This window comes from Temnothorax longispinosus, chromosome 2 (assembly GCF_030848805.1).
Source record: "Temnothorax longispinosus isolate EJ_2023e chromosome 2, Tlon_JGU_v1, whole genome shotgun sequence".
In the NCBI taxonomy this organism is placed as follows: Eukaryota; Metazoa; Arthropoda; class Insecta; order Hymenoptera; family Formicidae; genus Temnothorax; species Temnothorax longispinosus.
The window spans coordinates 4,369,277-4,390,827 of NC_092359.1; the positions used below are offsets into that span (position 1 = coordinate 4,369,277).

Consider the following 21,551-nt stretch of genomic DNA (forward strand, 5'->3'; position numbering starts at 1 on the left):
CTGCGTGTCTTTCGCGTCAATTTGGAAATTTGAATTTCCCGCGTTCGTGCAACGAATCGTGCTCGTGCCGATTCGAGACGCGAGAGTTGAATCGATAACGGACTGCTAGCGCCAACGTTCACGTAGACTGACGTAGACGGAGATCAACGAAGATCAACGGAGATCGACGATCGACTTGGTGAGTGGTGGTGACGCAGACTGCGGTGCGCAGAGTGTTCCCGGGTAGTGTTCACCTCCAAGTTTTTTTACAAGGTTGATTTTATCGGAGACTCGTTCGTTTTTATCGTAGCGTCGTGGAGTGACACGTAAGTAAAGAATCAATCGTATTGTCCACATTCCTACTTTATGCACGACGGCTGTTTTCCCGGACAACGTGCAAATACGGCGGAACACGTTGGAACGCGACGATGGCTGTTTCCATCGCGTCCTTTTCCGCATGGGAGGAGATTCGATTTTAACGTTTAATAATGTCGAAAATCTGGACACTCGCTCGCGCAGAAGAAAGGTCTGATTGTCGCCGATTCTCTTATCACAACCTTGTGGGAGAAGATCATTCGTATTGGTTTACGTTAATTCTAACTTTGCGCCTAACCCCAGTGTCAAACACATTGAACCACTTTATGTAGCTTAATTAAACAGCTTGTGTATTTTTCCAGATATAAAAAGGTTTAGTACCTCGCAACGATGGCAGACTCTGACGACGAATACGATAGAAAGAGACGTGATAAATTTAGAGGTGAGAGGACAGAATCCTATTCGCGAGAGCGGAGAGACGATCGCAGGCGTGATGACTGGGTTGATAGGTATATAATACACATACATATGTCTTGAATACATCCGGTCTTATTAAATTATAGTAACCGCGTTTCATAAGTGAGAAATAAAATTATCTTGCATTCTATAATATACAATCTAAAAAAAACTCCTGTAACTTCTGTCACATGAAAAAGAAATAATGAGAAGAATTATTTTAATAGCCGCTCGCGTATGGATTTATATTTTCTTTTGTTACGTTTGTTGCTGTTACTGTTCTAGTCACACTGATAGTGATTCTTATAGAGAGTGGTCCAGCCGTCCCAGGCAACGTCCGGATTATCGAGAATATCGAGGCGGTGGGAGTGGAGGACGCGATCGTTACAGTCCTGCGAGATCCCAGGACATGGCGCCACCTTTAAAAAGAATGCGATTTGAGTGGGACGACAGGCCGCCGAGATACGGACACGATTATTATGGTGGAAGCGGCGGCGGCGGTGGCGGCGGCGGCGGTGGTGGTGGCGCAGGTGGAAATTCTTGGAGCCAGGACAATTATGCCTCTGCTCACCATGGCAACCATCACTATGGCAATCATAATAACAGCAGCAGGTTCGTTTGTTTTGTTATGTCCAAGTGTTTCTTCTTTTCTGAATTTTGCTGGACTGTATGACAAATAGAAAATGATGAGGAGGGCAGGATTTATGAGGATTCCACCAAAACGGAGTCGTTTGACTCCAAAATTATTAGCTAAGTTAAGGTACTATTTATATTTATAAGAAAAATCTCTGAATGCAGAAAACTACAGTCACTTCTCTTTATTACTACTTAAAGAGAAAAAGAAATACATCCCACTTGACAGCAAGATATTAAATAAATGCACAAAGTAATGTCTGCATTAAAACTTGCTAATTATATGATGACAAACTGCTGTATAACCGAATTATTGCATATATTATAGATTGATCCTTGTAATACATTGTGATTATCGTCGAGGAATACATGATATATCGATGTTGTTTTCAGTCGAGAAGTTGCTGGCAATTTCAGTAATTCGAATATTGAAACCCAGCCACCCATGATGTCCTTCAAAGCGTTCCTCGGTACTCAAGAAGATACCATTACTGACGAAGAAGCGATCAAACGCTACAACGAGTACAAATTGGAATTCAGACGGCAGCAGCTCAATGAGTTCTTTGTCGCCCATAAAGACGAAGAATGGTATATTAATTTTTACTCTTCTTTTTTTTTCACACATGTACATTTCTGGGGTTGCATGGTTATATTATTCAGGATTGAATGATTTCGTGGCATTTTTAATAGATAACAAAATAGAATTCATTTTTACAATGGCTATTTGGCTATCTAAAATGCTATCTTGATATCTCTTAAGTGAGTGAACAACGTCGTTAAAAGCATAACTGAGTAAACAATAAATACTTTTAGTAAACCACTGCCATTGTAGGAGATTGGTCGCATAGAACTCTGTTCACGCATGTACACATATGGCTACATGCTTGGGAGAGCTGAAAAACGATTTATAATCTCTGATAAATTGCAGATACGATAGATTGTAGTTAATTTCAAACAATATGACCAGCTTTGTCTATCCCTACAGCATTTCGCCGCCATCGCCTTATACCTTGGGTCATCTCGCTCGTTTATTTTCTCGTACGATATTTTATGAATTTCGCGTCTCGCGCATCGCTGAAGACACGAAGTGCCTGTTAGGTAGCTAGATAGATTTGCGAGCTGGGCGCGCAAAGCCCAAACATTGCTCGCGTAGGCCGCGTTCTAAACCCGTTATTTATTTTTACATTCGAGCATACCTTTGTCGATAAGACTCTGTGTCGACGAGAAAACTGAGTGCGAGTAAAAATATGACTACAGGTGAGGCTCCACTCTGACAATGTTGATATTATCAACCATGTTTAATCGTTTGAGTGTCGAAGGTAAAAAATCTGCGAAAAACACCAAGCGGCGCGTGTTCGTGCTTCTGTTTTATATCGGAAAGTGCCATGATAAATAAAATAATAAGTAATAAGTAAAAATAAAATTTACTATGTGTACAGTTTTGATCATTTTTAATAAATTCTTAGGGAAGAAAACACTTTGCTCGCGTAAAGCATATTCAAGTTCTAAGAATTGCGATAAAAGCTGAGCGCATTATCAAGCTTCGGCGCTCGTCGGCACTTTTCGACATGCAAAGCACTCAAACGTTTAAGGTATATTTCCGAGCGATTATGACATATGGACTTAAAATCACAAAGCGACGATTCACGGCTAATTAAAAACTTGTCTCAAGAGATATTGTGACGACCTAATTTATATATATGTAAAAGGCGACAGTTATAATTTTAAATTGAAACTTACTAATGGTTCATTTTTCACGTGGGTATTTTATTCTATGTGCGCTCCGTTATGTATAAATTATAGATTTAACATAACATGACATTTGAGTTGTTGTAATTAAAACACGGGAATTATAATTAATATGATATAAAATTTTTACTTCGTGAATATATTATGTACATGCATAATATGAGGAAGTAAAACATACATCTACTTTTTCGATTGTTCTTTACCTTTCGTAAGGCATTGAAAAATTACTTTGTGATGTTTTACGTACCTTATATCTGCATACATATATTATAAAGAGATGCGCCAATTGATCCACGTTTTCATCCGCGTTGCCTTTTTTAAATTACAGAACTAGCTGCGTCACTGATACGTATGTTTCTATTCTGGACTTTTTTAATATCATTTATATTGATATTTTCGTGAACGTCCATTTATCGCTTTTTTTTCTATTAATCGCCAGGTTCAAAATAAAATACCATCCTGAGGAGTCTGTGAAAAGGAAAGAAGAGCAAGTATCGGCGCTTAAGGTAGATACAACGCTGAAATGCATAATGTATCTGTTTTCTAATTTAGTCATTAATATATTTATCAGGACTGACAGAAATTTTGATTTTTGACTTTAGAAACGCGTGGATATTTTTCTGGAGTTGCTAAAATTTGGAGGCATAGACAAGGTGTCTGTTGATGCCGATCAAGCGGATTCGTTGTTACACCTTTTAGATGCAGTGGTTATTAAACTGGAAGGGGGAACAGAGGAAGATTTACAGATTTTAAATGTCAAACCACTTAAACCCATAATAACTAAAGACTTTTTGAGGGAAAAAGAGGATCACAAGAGAAAACCTTCTACAGAAAAGAAATCGGAGAATAGGTATTATACAATATATACTAGATGTTTTGAGAAAGATATATGAAATGTGAAAAAAAAACATTAATTATTTTTCTATTCACTTTATTTTAGCGAGGAAAATAAGGTAGACGACTCACAACGTGAGGAGAAAGATTCCAAAAATGATCAGAATGCTAACATGGAAATTGAAAGCTCGGCAAAAGATGAAAGTACAACGTCTGAGTCTAACAAAGTCAAGGAAAACGAAAACGTGGAAAGTAAAGATGCGGAGGAAACTGCCGATGACAATAAGTCTGGTATATATTTAAAATATTTTATATAAAAATTTTGCGTTTATGTGCGTTACAAGCTCTCTTATTACAGCAGAAAAATCGGAGAAATCAAGAAAGCGTAAACGTACCGACAGCAATAGTAGCAGCAGTAGCAGCAGTAGCAGTAGTTCCTCTGGTAGTGACAGCAATAAACTGGATATACCGAAAGAGGAGACTCGTGAGTATAATTAAATCTGTCTTTGTAAAAACGTAGAATTCTTATCAGAATATTGTATTTGTATTTATTTTTTGCAAATCACAATTGTTATCACAGCTGCCAATGAAAAGACAGAGGCTAATAACGAAGGTGCCGATGAAAAAGACATTAAAGTGGAGAAGCAGGAAACTAAAACAGAAGTAGAAGCAAAAAGTAATAAAAAGTCTACAATTGAACCAGAAGCGGTGATCGATTTGGCTAGTGAAGACAGAGAGAAGGAGCCTAGAGCTTTGCACAAAACGAGTAGCATCTTCCTTCGTAATTTGGCACCGACCATTACCAAGGCAGAAGTTGAAGCTGTTAGTTGAAATCTTTTCCATAAATAAATCTTGTAAAAGCTTTTGTAAATACTTGAGTATTCTACACTTTGAGCTATTTTTATAGCTAACGATACTTATTGAGATTTATTACATTATAACATTACATAATTATGTTTATCGGATAGATGTGCAAGCGATTTCCAGGATTCTTACGTGTGGCTATAGCGGATCCGCAGCCGGAGAGACGATGGTTCCGTCGTGGCTGGGTTTCATTCGAGAGACAAGTGAACATAAAAGAAATCTGTTGGAGTTTAAATAATATCCGAGTAAGTTTACTCGTATGTGTGTGTGCATTTGTTATGTAAAAAAAGAAACGAAACAAATGTTTTTAATTACTATGTCTCACATAGCTACGTGATTGTGAGCTTGGAGCAATAGTAAACAGAGATTTATCACGACGTATTCGATCAGTGAATGGTTTAACATCTCACAAACAAATAGTCAGACATGATATTAAACTTAGCGCCAAAATCGTACACAATTTGGATAATAAAGTCGGACTATGGAGAGACGAGAAGAAGGATGAAAGCGCAACAAAACAGGAAGAAGACAAAGAAAACAAGACCGCTCAAAGTAGCAACGAGGTTGAACAAGCTGTAAGTAAAATTTACGTTTATATACATCACATGCCAATAGAAGCAAAAACTTGGCTTACGATCGTGTGAAACTTTGCGTGTTATTTTAGGCTTTCGGATTGTCATCTAAAAATCCAGTATTGAAGAACATAACAGACTACTTGATAGAAGAAGCTTCAGCCGAAGAAGAAGAATTACTAGGTATGTCAGGTGACCAAGAGGAGGGTCAGTTAGGCGGCGATGGAGATAGTTCAATCGAGAGAGATCCAGTTTTAATCAAGGTAAATTAAACGTGTATAAGATAGAAATCAGACTATATAGAAAATAATTTGATGAGTGACGTAATGAATTATATTTTATATGTATCAATGAACACAATGTTATATTCGTTCTTACAGGTATTAGACAGATTAGTGCTGTACTTGCGGATTGTTCATTCCGTTGATTATTACAATCACTGCGAGTATCCAAACGAGGACGAGATGCCAAATAGATGCGGAATAATGCACGTGAGGGGATGCCCACCCACCGCTAAAGTCTCAAGCGCAGAATTATCGGAATATTGTCGCAACTTTGAGAGCAAAATGTCTGCTTTTCTACAACCGGTTGCTACTCTATCTGACGAAGATTTTGACAAATTAGGCGCGAAAAATGCCGAAGTGTATCCTTTTCTTCTCTATATTTAATATTTAGATATAATCCAATATGAAAAGTATGAATCTGAAAAAAATGACGATTAACTTAAACAATATTTCCTTAATATATAAATAGTGAGGTCGAGAAGTTTGTTCAAGCTAATACCCAAGAATTATCGAAAGATAAATGGTTGTGCCCTCTTAGCGGGAAGAAATTCAAGGGACCCGATTTTATCCGCAAGCACATCTTTAACAAGCATTCTGAAAAAGTTGCCGAGGTGAAAGCGGAAGCTGAGTACTTCAACAATTATTTAAGAGACCCAAAAAGGCCTCAGCTTCCTGAACATCCTGGTAACAAGGCTCCGCTGAGAGAAGGATCACGTGACAATTTTTCGCCATATGGTTGCAGCTCGTAAGTACAAAAATTACAAGTACTTAGGAAATGGCGATTATTATCATGATATGTATAAATCATAAAGAATTTTATCAATAATATCAAGATAACATGAAATAACGTCGTTAAGGTACTCAACGCAAACAACCACAAATATTTCTAGATTCGGAAGTTACAGTGGTGGATTCGGCGGTAACAGGAGCAATTATGGTTCTGGTTACGGTGGCGGATTTGGATTTAGTGCGCCACGTTCTAATCGTGGCGGATTTAATCGAGGACGGTAAGACAATCCTCTTTTTATGTTTCAGTGCTAATTAATAAAGTCTGTAGATAAGATGGTTGATGAATTATAAAGAGAATCTACATAGTTGACATTTAGTTTTCTTTGGCATAAATTTTATGTTGGAATCAAGACAAGAGTCAAGATATCGGTAATGTATCACTGGCCTGTTCAAGTTACTAGACTGAACATTTTGATAACAATGTTTTACAGGGCCGCTCCAGATACTACATCAAGACCTATTATTAGTTATAATGACTTGGACCAGCCGGACATGGACATGTTTTAAGTTTTGTCGAAATGTCTACGCGAATAACTTAACCTTAAAACAATCATAAAAACGCTAATACTATTACAGATTCTCTATATGCATATATTCATACATGCTGGATTACGTAACACACTATTGGTAAAAAAAATGAAAACTAGGGCGATCAAAAAATTATACTACAAAATTAGTACAATCTTTTAAATGTTATTTATAATATAAATCAAATTTCTTTAATGCGCATCGAGATCCGGTATTATATACTTAGAAACAAACAAAAAAGAAATCTAAATCGGTGCATGTGTATGCATCCATATATACACACATTGAATATTAACAGGGTGAGTTTTAATTAAATATAAATATTTCAAGAGTAAATCTAAAACCCAAAATAAAAAAGAAAAACGTCATATGAAGGGACCATTTAGGCTTTATTTGTTATAACTGAAAGTGGATGCACTTTATGTATTTTCTTTAATTATAACTGAGAAAATAAAGTCTGAACTTACGATATTTCTTTGTATTTTGAGCTCTTTATCTCTTGAAATAGTAACATATAATAAAGAATCATCCTGTATGTGCAGAAAAGAATTATTTTATTTCTCTTTATTAAAATAGTTTTAAAATCATAATTTATACAGTCCTATCAAAAACGAGTCTAAGGATCTGTTGATGCTGCAAATTTATAATATGAATAACAAATAAATCTATTTGTGTGTTACTCTAACGATGTCATTTTATTTTGTCCCATTTCCGTTTAAACCCTATGTCCGGTTGGTCATCACGGGAAATCATGACGTGCTCAATAGCCACATTATATATATTATATGTATATGTGACATAAAAAAGAAAATTATATTTTTAATTATTTTTAATATCTAATATTTTAATATTTAATTAATATTTAATTTTTAATTTAATAACATTTACGAATTATATTTTTAATTATTACTTTTAATAACATACGATTTCTTAACGAACTTTATTATGCGCATATGCGTAAAATTTTAATTTTTAAATACGTTTTAAATACGCTTACATCATATATGATAGAATCAAAAACAAATTTACATAAAATTTATCGATTATGTTTTAGTTAGATATTTTATTATTATATTTATTTTGTTTTGCGTGTATATATACACATATTATACATATACATATATACACGCAATGATATCAACATTTATCATTTTTTCTAATAAAGATTTAACATTACAGTGGCGATTTCCGACCAGTCATACATTATCGAGACCTCGATGCACCGCGGGAACCGGACGAATTCCTATAAGATGATAAAAAAAGATACTAATCAATATGAAAATATATAGACGCCTCTTAGAACCACTTGAAACAGTAACATTTTTTTCTGTAAGTCGTTAATCACAAGTGTGTACATTGCATACCTGTGTATATACATACATATATACATATACGCATATATATCTATATATATATTATATATCTATAATCAGTAATTTCGGGAATAAAGTTAGTTATAGTAAACATACAAATATTCAATATTTTCTAAAAGAAAGAATTATCAGACAAATATATGCTATACATAATTTATATACAAAAGAACAAGATTTTAAACATTGATCAAATTAAGTGAAAATAAAAAATCCAAATCAAACTTGGATAAAACGTATAAAACTAGCACCAGACTATATACAATTCACAAGTCGTGATTTACACAGACTTCAATTTTTCATTCGTAACTTGTCATTCATTTCTTTATAACTGTCTCAAGAAAATTAGGAAGACATGAATGAGTTGTGTACAAAATTATACTAAACAAATAATAAACTATAAATCGCAAATGGTAGTGAGTATTCGTTCTACTAAATGATGAATTTTCATTTATCTCCTATGAATCAAATTGTGCATAATAAAAATATTATGTATTTTATATATTACTTGAATTTCAATTTGAAATAGCAAATAGATTTAGATAACAATATAATGTTATGTTTATGTTAATATTATGCTGACTACATATTCTACATAAAATCGATAATTGCTTTTTTTCTTTCTTTTCATGAACATGGATATAAAATTGGTTTACATAGTTTTAATATCTATTGTTTATAACGTATGTGAACATGTCTTAGGCTTAATAGTAACACAATAAAAGGATCACTGTAATTCACTAATGTGTTATTCTTTGACAATTATTAAGAGATAAGGGCAATGAGAGAAAGGATATATGGCACTAGATTCACTAAATAAAGTGATTCAATATATATATTGTCATATTTCTGTCTCTATACAACACGCTATATACATTACATACATTTATTTGTATAAAATACTGATGCATTTAATCTTTCTCTGATTGGCAATGTCTTCCTTCATGTGTAAATACTAAGTAAACCGGTCTTTGCAGTGTCTCTCATCCGAACCATCTCCGCAATCGTCAATCCCATTACACTTCATTCCTTTCGTAATACATCTACCGTTTCTGTACAATAAAACAAATTTTACATGTATTAAACAACGATATATAATATTTGAATTTAAATCTTGCAAATTCTTTTCTATTTTTTTTGTGAAGGCATTCTTTTTTTCCAAAATATGACATGCTGAATTTAAAAATTCAAGTCCTTTCGATAAGAATCAAAATATGTTAAAGTTGTTCGACACACTGATATCGTTATAGTTTATCTCACCGAAAGAAATTAAAAGGCCATTAGTATAATTAAGTTAGAAAAGAATGTGCAAAAGTTTAAAAGATATAAGTAAGGAATTTCGAAGATTGACAATTCAATATCACAGAAAGAGAAGACCTATTCATAAAAAGGATATCGTTTTCTTTTTAATTATAGCATCTACCTCTTATACAGAGACATTTTAAAATATTGACTTACTGGCATGTAAATTCGTGTTTATTGCATCGCCCTTTGCATCCGTGAGGCTCATCTGATCCATCGCTGCAGTCTGCTAGTCCGTCGCAAAAGCGAACTTTCAATATGCATTCCCCATTGCTACAGGTATATTCGCTGTCCAAGGGGCAAGCTAAATCGAAAATAAAAGCTGTTATTTAAGTTAGGTTTTTCCGACAGCATTTTTTTGCGACGACCTGCGTCAAATATGAATTTGATAATTTGAGATAAAAGATTTTTAATTCTGATTCTCCTATATCAAATTTTTTTGAATTAAGTTACTTTTTCAGGAAATCAACTGCATTTCTTGAATATTTAATAAATAAATCATAAAATATGCCTGATTATTCGCTCATATTTACACAGCAAACTTAACTATTTTTATCTGCAAATTATCTTTTTTTTCTGGAATATTCGAGTATGAGATCTATATAGCATAATGCAATGAACATGATCACATTCTTCAAATAAAAATGGATTAATCTCTCCATCAGATGTGTCAAAGTGCCTAATGCTACATTATACGAGACGCGATGTAAACAATTTTACACCACGCGTTCTAAACTATTAATAATTAAAACTCGTGCATTGTTAAGGATTCAGCGTGCAGACTTTCGTGTAAAAAAAAATACATGCATCTCAAATATAAAATGTGTACTCACACCGACCAAGATTACGACCTACGAAGGAAAAAAGAAAAAAAAGATGAAAAGGATGTTCGTCAAGCGATGTAAAAGGAGGACTACGAATAACTTTTCTGCTTATAATTTTATACAAGATGTCCTACAGATGTCTTTTTTTTTGTCCGTATCTCGCGAGGATAGTTAAATGTCTTGGAGATAAAATATGACCGAAGGCCGTTTGAAAAGTGATCAAGCGAACAATCATAAAATGTCTTTATTGCAAATAATACTTTAGACAGGATTAATAATGTTTTTACCGCGACATTTACCATTATTTTGTTGCAACAAAACTTAAACAAGTGCGACAAGAAATACTTGATAGGGTACTATACAACATCTAACAATGTGACTTGGTGGATTCTTTTTTTTTTTTTACTTCAGATTTGTACTCTCAAATAATTTACGACCTACGAAAAATCATTACTCCTTCACCATATTACAACATGTAAGGCAACATTTTCGTTTGTCGAACATTTCGACATCACAGATTATCGTTATCACGATAAAACGCCGGAATGCTCACCTAACGTGCAATTAATCTCGTCGGTTGCGTCCCAGCAATCTATCTTTCCGTCGCATCTCCTCCCCAACGGAAGGCAGGAAGTCTCGTTACCGCACTGAAAATGCGTCTCCAGATCGCAGACTGAAAAAGAACGTGTAGTACTACCCGATAGCATCACATTCTCCACTTGCTTCGCGTACTTTGTATTTGCATACCTCGATACCCATATTAAATATCGCAAGCCGTTCTAGATATAAAATCAAGGGAGCAGATTGGGTCCTTTTGTAAATATATTGTAAATATAATTTATCGCAATAGTATAATTCGTCTCGATTAAAATCATGCACAAACGAATATTGAATGACAATAAAAACTAGCGCCAGTATACAAGCTAATTTTTTCTCACAATAATCTTACAATATTATCATCTCGCCGAACATTTCTTTTTTCATAAACAGTTTGTGCATATAATATTTTCGTTTCTAAAATAAGTAATTCTGCATGTTGGTCTAAGAATAAATCGAGCCTCAATAAATCTCTTTTTATCTTAGGAAAAAATAATTTTGTATATCTATATTTCATCACGGCTTGTGTCATATCTTAGTTCGGCCATATGAGATTCGTAATTTGCACCACTTTTTATTAAGCCCATCAATCGATATCGAATGATTTTAATTCGAGTGCGCGCTTCGGCTTTAACGCGGAAAATATGATTGGGGCGATACAAAAAACTGGCAAACCGAAGCCTCGCAAATAAGCAAAGAAGAAAAGCCGATAACAGAAAGTTATAGGTCACTACGAACTAGGGCAATGCGGTATATTTTAACAAGAGACAAGTCGCACGTGGATCGACGCGACCGGCTTACAATAATTCAAGATCAACGAACAACGTTCACATAAATCTAATTTTATGACATTGATCAATCATTAATTGTAATATACTTTTCCAATATTTTTGCGTGTAATTAATATACTTTAAGCATGTAACTCTGCTCTTTTTGTAATTATCACGATTATCATTACTAGCTGCCATTAATAATCAAAACACTTTTTGATGAGAATTCTCGCCGTAAAATTAATTATCTTCATATTCTTTATTTTAAAAAAGAAAGAAAAAAAAGAGAAAAGCCAGGATTTGTTTTAGGACTCTATTGTTTGTAAGAAGGCCAAGTAAAATCGTTCAAAGATATCTCGCGTCCCAGAAAAAGATAAATGCGTTTTTGCTGTATTTATTAATCCCATTTACACCTACCGCAATTGTACTCGTCCGAATGGTCATAGCAATTCATATGCCCATCGCAACGCTTCTCTAAGGGGATGCATAACGTGTTGGAGCAAGTCCATTCGGCGTCTAAGCAAGGATGTTCAATCTTCACGCACCTTTAACAAAACAAAAATAGACTGAAATAAATAAATTGATTCTAAATTAAACTGAACGAATTAAGTGAGTATTAATCAAATCTCTATGCCTCTAAGAGGACCCCGATAATTGACGATTTATCATATAATTTCTATGCACGAACATGTATACATCTAAAATTATATTCATATAACTCGACATAAAATGTCTCAACAATGTAAATATTGTAAAACGTATAACGTATGCCTTGCGTCTTGCATCTTACAAGATTTAGAAGAGCATCAAGAGTAGGTATATAATAATTATGTAATAATTTTAGTGATTAAATTATTAATCTAGTGGAAGAGCTAATAATAATTATAAAATAAAAATAATTATACAATAATTATGGTAATTAAATTATCAATATAATATTAATATAATATTATAGTATTAAATTATTAATATAAATGAAAGAACTGTATATGACTGTAACTGTGAGAGCTACTGTCAAGGTGGTCGTCGCTTAGAAAGAATTTAGCTGACACTGCTATCCATCAAGAATAGGATAAATTATCCCGACGCTATCACAATCAAAAATAAGCGGCGACGAACCTGAGAGCGTCCACATCGAGACGGTGGCATTTCTGCTTACTGACAATGCAGAAACCAGCACATCCGGTGGGATCGTCGTGATCGAGGGGGCTCCTGCATATCGGCACGTCTTCTTCGACAAGGGCAACGCACACCTCGCCCTGCAGGCAATCGTCGCAATATCTCGTCGCATTAATAACGTTCTGACTCGCAGCTTCCGTTTCCGCGCCTTCGCTTGACGGCGAAGTGCTTCCCGGAAATGATGGATCGCTGTTTAAAGGGGCACCCGTGGCGAACTCCTCTGCCTTGATCGGCGTTAACGTCGTCATGTTCGCCATCGCGATCGTTAGATTTGACTCATCGTTCGGGATCATGGGCGTGAACGGTTCACCGGAAGTAACGTTCTGCCCCGTCAACCTGCTCGTCGACGACTTCAGGTATTGCTGAATGATCTGGAGCTTCTCGGGTTCTGAAAAAGAAAAAAAAAGAAGAGGACGTGACACGATCAGTCATCGCGGGTGAAAGAGCTCGTTACCGCGTGTCCGCGACGACGGAAGTGCGGAATAAATGTAGGTATCGAACCATGCTTGAAACGTCAAGAAATGCTCCATATTCTTTTTTAAACTAACAGGATCGTTTTAAAAAGAAAAAGATCATACTGAAACATGAGAAGAGCCCTCAAAAATCTCACGAAGTATACATTATAAATTATATCGTTTTCTTTCCAATTAATTGATTAATTGTTTTATTTTGTTAAAAAAATTTTTTTTTCGAGAAACAGCTTAATAAAATCTTGATTGAAAAAGTATTTTCGGATTTTTGCTGTACAAGAGAAATACGAGGAAAGTAAAATTATGTTCTCCAATTCTTCGTTCTTCTTCTAACTTTTCAATTCTTGTTTTTTTTTTATATTGCACGAGAATCGATTTAAAGTGCTAATTTATTATTACACAAAAGAAAGAAATAAAAAAACAAATTCGTATATAAGTATAAGTTAGAATCTTCTCGATTTCTCGCAAATAAACTTGAAAAATGGAGTGTTAGAGGATGGAAACAGAAAATAGAGGATTCTGTTCCCTCCATGTTGCGCCTTGAAGGGGTTGAAGGTACGACCTTTCGAGGAACTTTCTCTCGAGCCTCGGGATTCCAGACATGCCGAACGTCCGCGAGACACACGGCCGTTAGCTCTTGCCACTTTTCATCACGCGTTACTACTCGCAGCCGCGCTTCAGCACGATCGACCGCGCGCGCAAACACGGTCGGAGGAAACGTTCTGTTGACCCCGCGGTTAAATTCATCTCGTTGGAGCAATTGCCACGCTTTGCGTCGAATTAAACCTCGGCCGTCAGCTGGCGGGATGCAGATACTTTTAATTGCCCGAACGATAAGGCGACGGCGCCGGCGATGGCGAGTGTATCGTTTATTCCCGGCTAATATACGGGGTCCCGGCACGCAAGCCCTTGCACAGCAAAGTTCGAACGATGAAGACTTGCAAATATATCATTAAGCTCTATATCGTCGTAAGCTGTCAAAAAGCTCTATATGTTATTCATATTATTTTAACGTTGACGAACTGTATGTATTAATAATAACAGGCACGATATAAAAAAAAAACTGTTCTTTATAATATCGCAAAGCATAGTTAAAAGCTAGAAAATCACAAGAGATAATAGAATTTCAATAAATTTTTGCTGTATGAAAGTAAAAAATCTCTGAGAACGTCTCTCTGAGAAGATGTTGCAGAATTGAAGATCTGAAGTACTTTGTATACACTTCGGCGATACGGAAGCGAGTCAATGTGCAGTCAGCATGAGCGCAAGATGAATTGAGCCTCTATGATAAATCAATAAACCGTTCTGATCGAACGATAACCTCGGGTTAAATAATATTTCATTCTGACAAACGTTACATCTGTCTAGCGAACTATTTCTAACGTTTCATCGAGCTACTGCTATTACTTCACAAGCAATCAAATATAACGCGCGCGCAATTCCAATGTGCCTTCTATTTCGCTTGAAAGAGTTTCAAATAAATCAACAGCAATGAGTAATAAGAAATAAGCATCTTGTAAAGAAAGCTATTTTAAAAGTCTTGCGGTATTCCTATTTTTAATGCTCTTAAACTAAATAATAGTGGATGTTATAAAATTAGAAGGATATAATTCACGTACGAAAAAATTATATAGAAACGAACAACAGATCTTCGTTACGTTCTTCACATTCAACGAAATCCAGATCGTAAAATATTTAATTGCATGGCAAAAGAATATATACAATCGTAGTGAAATAACGCGCGAAAACTTTAGATTCTCCATTTAATAAACAAGCAAATAAAATAATTAACAACATTAAGAGTAAAACGAATTAAATAAAGGTTTACTTACCGAAGACGATGTACAACGCGACCCCTGCGACCCCCAGCAGGATCAGCAGGACGATCAGCAGGGGTAGGAGCGGGCTCGAGCATCCGGACGCCTTCAGGGGACGAGCCAGGTGTAACGTCCAACCGCGACGGTGCTTGTCCAGGCGCGCCGGATGCGGTGGCGGCTCGTTTCTGACGCTTCGACGTAAATTAACGCGATTCTGCGAGGTCGGGGTGTGCGTCCGCGCCGGTAAGGAATAGGCCCTCTGAAACGAAAACGGAAACGTATAACAAGCCGGGTCCTAAAATAGTAGGCTGCGAATTTACGAGCAAGACATATCTAATTCAAACGTGATCCCATAGGGCATAGATAAGTGAAGAAAAAACGAGAAAAGATAATTCGTCGATTCAAGGAAGGGATAAAGGATTGATCGAAAAGTGCACACGACGTCATAAAATATAAATGTTTTATAGTGTCCTGACACATTTAGGAATTAAAAAGACAAACGTTTTCAATCTATTGCGAAAGCGCGCGTGATCGATCCTAAAACAGATCTACTGCTCCTTCGAGTTTCGTCAGTAATCGCAGTTGGCGTCTTATTAATTATGCATCCAAGTCGTTTAAATTGCGAAGAAAGAGCTTTCGCGTAATAAAATGTAGATGAGTAGATTACGTCAGAGGAATTATATCCCTGCGTTCGACCTTCGCTTCTACACGATTCTCCGCGTTTGCCGGACTTACGATACCTCGAAAAGAACCAAGATGCTCGAAAGCGGCAAGGACGACTACTAATTTAAGAAACGCTGGCCTATTGTAATGCGCTTTCGTAATTTTTGTTGACGCGTCGCTCGTTGACGACGACGACGACGAGCTCGTCGTCTCGTCGCGATCACGTCGGGCTATAGATAGACATCTTCCACTTCCGCTCCGTTTTGTTTCTTTACGTCGGTGCAGCGCCAGACGGCGGCCGTTTTCTTCTTCTCCCGAGGCTGTCAACTCTCATCGTGACTCTCTCGCGCGGGCCGGGAAATCGCGGACGAGCCACCTCGGCGAGCCGCGAATATGACCTCGCGGTACCAAAACGCGCGCTCAGTACAATTTCTTGCCGCTTACCGTGTTTTGATACTTTATTTACCGCCCACTCTAATCACCCGTTCGCGATCTATATTTGATCCTCACGTCCACCAGAACTTTCAATCAAAATGTCCGCGGATATCCGGTGGATATTCCTGGCTAAGCCTGCCCAAATATGCCGCGACAGATTTCTTACATTTCTTAACTACATAACATTTACGCTACAATCATTATTATCTAAAAAAGTGTTTTATGCAAAGATATTTTGCAGCTGTTATCTGCTATATAGCTCTGATTACGTAATGTCAAAACAGTACAATGCAAATTGCTTGTCTAAACGAGAATATTTGAGTAAGGTAAGGTAAAGTAAGAATAAATACGGGATGATAAATATACAGAATAAATAGAAAATATGTTGAAAACGTTACATAATACTTTTATAATTTTGTCGAGATTTCGTATATCGCGGAAACTGTATTTCGCGTATTATTTATGATGGCAATGATATAGCTTAAGGTGTAATGCGCTTCTCTGGGCCATATGATTTCTTAGCTATCGTTAAAGTGTCCGGAGTGTTCGGACAGTAGTTTCGAATTATCTATAGAAAGCATAACACAGTTGAAAGAGCTCGAAATAAAGTCACATCTGCGATTTTATGTTTAGCCGCTCTTGAGTAATCTTCATATATTATATTTATTCTTTCGGATAAAAAGAGTTTTTCAAACGCGATAACATACTCTTAAAAATGTCTGACAAGTATCCACTAAAATGCGAGATATCAAACTCTGATAATATATTATTTAGACAAATAACAAAATATACATGAGAGATATATACGCGTTGTATTAATGCTTATAATAAAAGTATTATATTGAGATATTTTACCTCATACAGAAAACCTTGCATTATGAACACAGAAAAATCACCGTAATATCAACACATTATTATTATTATTATTAACATTTGTAGAAATATAAAGACGTAAAAATAGAAATAGACTAACGAAATTGGTCAAACGTACTGCACAACAATTATCTGCTAACTGATTCGAAGAAGACACTCAACAGACAAAAAACGGCCTTTTAATATCAATACAATATGTATAAACAAACAAATATCTATGATCTCTTCAATATCTAGTAACAGATATTGCTTCCTCATAGAGGAAGCTTTTTTAAAAAAAAATTCGCAACAATCGTACGATTTGATCAGTTTCGTGAGACACTGCAGTATATTTATATAGTTAATATATATTTATATAAAATATTTTCTATAAATACAATATATTTTTATAATAAATTTCTCTAAATATTAGTTATTTTTTGTTTATAAATATATATAATAAATATATATAGAAAAATCATATAGCATTTTTCTATATTTTATATACATATTATACGACATAATTATTCGCACAAAATTACGAGATTTAGTAACGCGTTTCTTTAATTCAATATAATTTTTCTACGCGAGCATATTCGGAGATGTAAATGCTTTACCTGCATTTAAGGTTGTTCGACTCTCGATCGCCACTAACCGAAAACGATCACATTTAACGGCGCGCGATGGAGAGACGCGAGAGCGGTCACCATTGTACGCTCCACCACAGAATGTCAAAGATGTCGATCGACCGTTCCTGTCACGAAGCTCTAAAAGCCGGGCTTCTCTTTTTCTCTTCTACGCCTGCTCATGTGTATACTCCGGCACGCGCGGCGTGCACGTGTGCAGCGGTGATGTAATACGTTGACGGCGTCGTGCTTCGCGTTTGCAAGTACCGTCTCCGAGTGTTAATTTTCGCGCAGTGGGTGAACAGGACTGTGAAACAATAACGAAACTCGCGAAATTGAAGGGTGCGCACATAACAACGTAATCCCGTCTTAAAAAAAAAACTTGTAAAACGTCAACTAATTCTGTACAGTAACTTGAAAAACAAATTTTTTTTCTAAATATAAAATTTGTACACATACGATATATAATATTTTAAAAAGACCTCTTAATTGGAATTAGTTTATAATTAATTTTGTACTGAAATCAATGCAAGCATGAAAGTTTATATTAAAATTAATTAATAAAATTTCTGTTTAGTTTATCTTAAAAATACATTATCTATTTATTAATATACATATATATAATTCTTTTATATATTTAATATAAAAGTTTCAACCACGTGGTGAGTAGGTTGAGTTGTCACCCTTATTGTTAGTGTTCAAAGACACTATAAGCTGTAAAAGAAGAGTATTTTGTTTGTATTAAATTTTTCCGGGACAGCGCGAACGCAGTCCCGACTACCAAAAATTATACGCCCGAGATACCCACTTTAGGGGTATTCGCAAGGGTCAGCTCGACCGTAGTGCAATGGAAGAGCCTCGCCCTGGAGGAACCGCCTTCATGATCACGGTAGCCTCTGCGCCAGGTAAGTATGCTTTCCGTACCGTACGACCCCTTAATATTAGTTCACGTCGTGAATTTTAAATACGAGAAACTCATAGATAAGCGCGCCGCGTAGTGTCCACACGCTCAACTAAACCAGCTAGTCGTTAAATCGAAACTAGTCGGAGACAGCGACTCTCTCCCCGACTCCCCTCTCCATTCCTACCAACAACTCTAAATGCATCGCTCGTGTCATTATATCACGTTACATCTAACAACGGGCATTATCTTGTTAAATAATTGACATAGAAAAATTATATAATGGACTTTTTTAGTCTCAATCTCCTCCGTATAAACTTATCGATTAATCGATTTGAAATGTGAAATTTCTGCTATCACTCTCTATGACAAACAATTGACATTTGACATAGAAAAAATATAATGGATTTCTTTACTCTTTGTAGGTATCATCGTTCTCCCCTTTCAACTTATCGATTAGTTAATTTGAAATATAAAATTCTATTGCTATCCTTCGTATCATAATAACACTTCTAATTTTTACTCGTAAAACTTTTTTTGAATTTTATCTTTCATAATATTGTTTAAATGTTAGTCATAAAAATAAATTCGTTAAAATTCAAAAAGTATACTTTTTGAAAGTTATAACTTCGTACTTTTGTCTTTGCAAATTGAAAAAAAAAATGTTACTTTTCGCCCTTTTATCAAAATATCGAAATTTAAGAACCAAAAATAAAAATAAAATGCAATAATTTAATAATTGAGTTAAATACTCCTTAATGAGTATTCATATTTTAAATACAAGTTCTTTAAATTACATGCAAATATATAATAAATATTTCAAAACAAATTTTTAAATTATAATACAATCTCATTCTGTATATGAATATGACTTAATTTAAATTAATTAACATACTTTTCTCGCCTTTAATTGCAAGAATTGTTTGAAGAAACTTCGAGAGAGAAGTCATAACATTTATAAATTTTATAATACTTAAAAAGAAAAGATATAGAATAGAAACAAGAGGCAACTCTCGACGCTCACCTGAAAAGGATTCTGATCTTTGACGTCGGTATAGAATATCTGCGGCTCCTTGCCGTACCAGCGGTCCTGTGAGTATATCGAGTTAATCCTCATATCAGTCCCGTTCCCCCCCGATACTCCCAGTATCTTGCTCTGGGCACCCTCCATCACTTTGCCCAACATCCTATCGTTTTCAATGTTCAGCAGGAACCGGGCCGGGTTCTCCGTCGTATGCACCCCATATTCGGACGCGCGAAACGCGGCCGAGGAATTTCTCTTGGCGCCGATATCCTGGAGGCTCGATCTCACAATCGGATAGATCTTTACGTTTTGTGACCTGAGAAGCGAATCCCGGAATAGGAGAGTGGACGAGTCTGGGAGCCGGACAGGCTCCCGGTGATTGACCCCGTTCTCCCTTAGGATCGCGCCCTTGTTATCGACCAGCTCATCTAACTTCTCGCAGGAGCCTGCGTCGGCTAATTTGCTCCTGCAATGCTTGCAGTCCTTCTTCCTGCGTCTGCGATTCGGTCGGCGATCAGACTGCGTCACCGAGATGTCTCGCGACGAATCGTCGTTTGCCCGAGGTGACACGTTCTGTGGAACGCTCCCGGGGAGGGGAGGGAGATCGCAATATTTTCCGAAGACTCTCTCAGGATCATTTTCACTCGTCCTGGATACCACCTGCGACGAATTGGTCGCGCTATCGTGACTCGTGCTAATCCTAACTGAAGAGGATAACGTCGAGCTCTGTTGGGAGGACCTGTCAATTGCGAGAGGCGGTAGTTCATTGATCCAAGCTTGCTTAACGAGATCGATCGGTTCACGATCTTCAGCCTCACGAGGGTATTGAGACTCGTCGGGGGAAGATGTCCGCTCGGAATCTTCGTTTGCCCGAAAAGCTCGCGATTCAGCGACCTCGCAAGTGTCGGTCTCCGCGCCAATCGCGATGTCCTCGTACACGTGACCCTCGGGATGTGTAGTGGTCCTTGCGACAATGGGATCATCGATCACGTCGATCGTGTCCGCGCGAAGCTGATGCTGATCGCGGCGGCGAGACTCGAGTGTGGACTGTTCTTCTGCTGCGCGCGACTGGTCCTCCTCGTAACCCTGGTTCTCCATCGGAAACTAAGAAAAAAAAAAAACGCAATTATGAAAACCTTAATTCTTGATATATGTTAAACGCTGCGATAATATTAACAATATTCGAAATATTCCCTGCACTTCTCACGTTCGCGTAAACATAGTACCAGGCAAATATCTCGAAAAATATGGAAGATTATGGAAAAACGTTTTAGACAAAAATTGTAGAATATAAAGCGGTAAAATCAATTTTATATAATGGTAAAATCAATTTTCGAAAAAATCGATTTTTTTCGAGTCACATAAAAGTCATTGCCATTTTTTTAAATGGAATTGTATAATTTTTTTACATAATATGATTCTTCTAATTATTCTACATATAAAAGTATTAAGGTAAAGTTATCAAAAAATTAATAGTTTACGAGATATTTCATATTTTATTTTGGTACATTTTGACATGAAATATAAAATATCTCGTAAACTATTCGTTTTTTGATAACTGTACCTTAACACTTTTATGTACAGAATAATAAGATGAATCAATTGGTGTAAAAAAATACATTGTTGCTTTGCAAAAAAGTATGCAATTTTCAATATGCAACTGCATGTCTTTGTCTAAAACGTTTTTCCTTATCTTCCATATTTTTCAAGATATTTGT

General features: G+C 36.0%; 2 protein-coding genes and 1 non-coding gene across 8 annotated transcripts in view; 1 reads left to right on the forward strand and 2 right to left on the reverse strand.

Moving 5' to 3' along the window:
- Positions 1-157: 157 nt before the first annotated feature.
- Positions 158-9,113, forward strand: Ars2 (arsenic resistance protein 2). 5 transcript variants are annotated; one of them, XM_071771282.1, is made up of 16 exons: positions 158-305; positions 657-803; positions 1,060-1,362; positions 1,777-1,971; positions 3,572-3,638; positions 3,735-3,982; positions 4,073-4,257; positions 4,325-4,450; positions 4,547-4,788; positions 4,935-5,075; positions 5,160-5,405; positions 5,495-5,665; positions 5,783-6,045; positions 6,156-6,431; positions 6,544-6,693; positions 8,183-9,113. In XM_071771282.1, the coding sequence occupies exons 2-16, from the start codon at positions 685-687 to the stop codon at positions 8,250-8,252; spliced, it is 2,802 nt and encodes a 933-aa protein (XP_071627383.1). In that variant the 5' UTR covers positions 158-305; positions 657-684; the 3' UTR covers positions 8,253-9,113. The 5 variants fall into 5 exon arrangements, with proteins under 5 accessions (XP_071627383.1, XP_071627385.1, XP_071627381.1 ...); XM_071771284.1 differs by having other exon boundaries at positions 4,328-4,450; positions 6,577-6,693; XM_071771280.1 differs by lacking the exon at positions 8,183-9,113 and adding an exon at positions 6,907-7,688.
- Positions 9,114-9,190: 77 nt separating this feature from the next.
- Positions 9,191-21,551, reverse strand: part of LOC139808842 (uncharacterized) — a 31,420-nt gene continuing 19,059 nt past the window's right edge. Inside the window, exons 2-9 of one of the 2 annotated variants that reach the window (XM_071771285.1) lie at positions 19,834-20,937; positions 15,348-15,591; positions 12,986-13,433; positions 12,284-12,411; positions 11,053-11,172; positions 10,509-10,526; positions 9,832-9,979; positions 9,191-9,425 (exon numbers count right to left, since the gene is read on the reverse strand). In XM_071771285.1, the coding sequence (XP_071627386.1) occupies positions 9,329-9,425; positions 9,832-9,979; positions 10,509-10,526; positions 11,053-11,172; positions 12,284-12,411; positions 12,986-13,433; positions 15,348-15,591; positions 19,834-20,931 (2,301 nt within the window). In that variant the 5' untranslated portion in view covers positions 20,932-20,937 and the 3' untranslated portion in view covers positions 9,191-9,328. The remainder of the gene's footprint in view (positions 9,426-9,831; positions 9,980-10,508; positions 10,527-11,052; positions 11,173-12,283; positions 12,412-12,985; positions 13,434-15,347; positions 15,592-19,833; positions 20,938-21,551) is intronic. The other variant, XM_071771286.1, reaches the window with a different exon arrangement.
- On the reverse strand, positions 18,660-18,821 carry LOC139809242 (U1 spliceosomal RNA). The gene has a single exon (XR_011731062.1). It is a non-coding gene; the product is annotated as a U1 spliceosomal RNA (small nuclear RNA).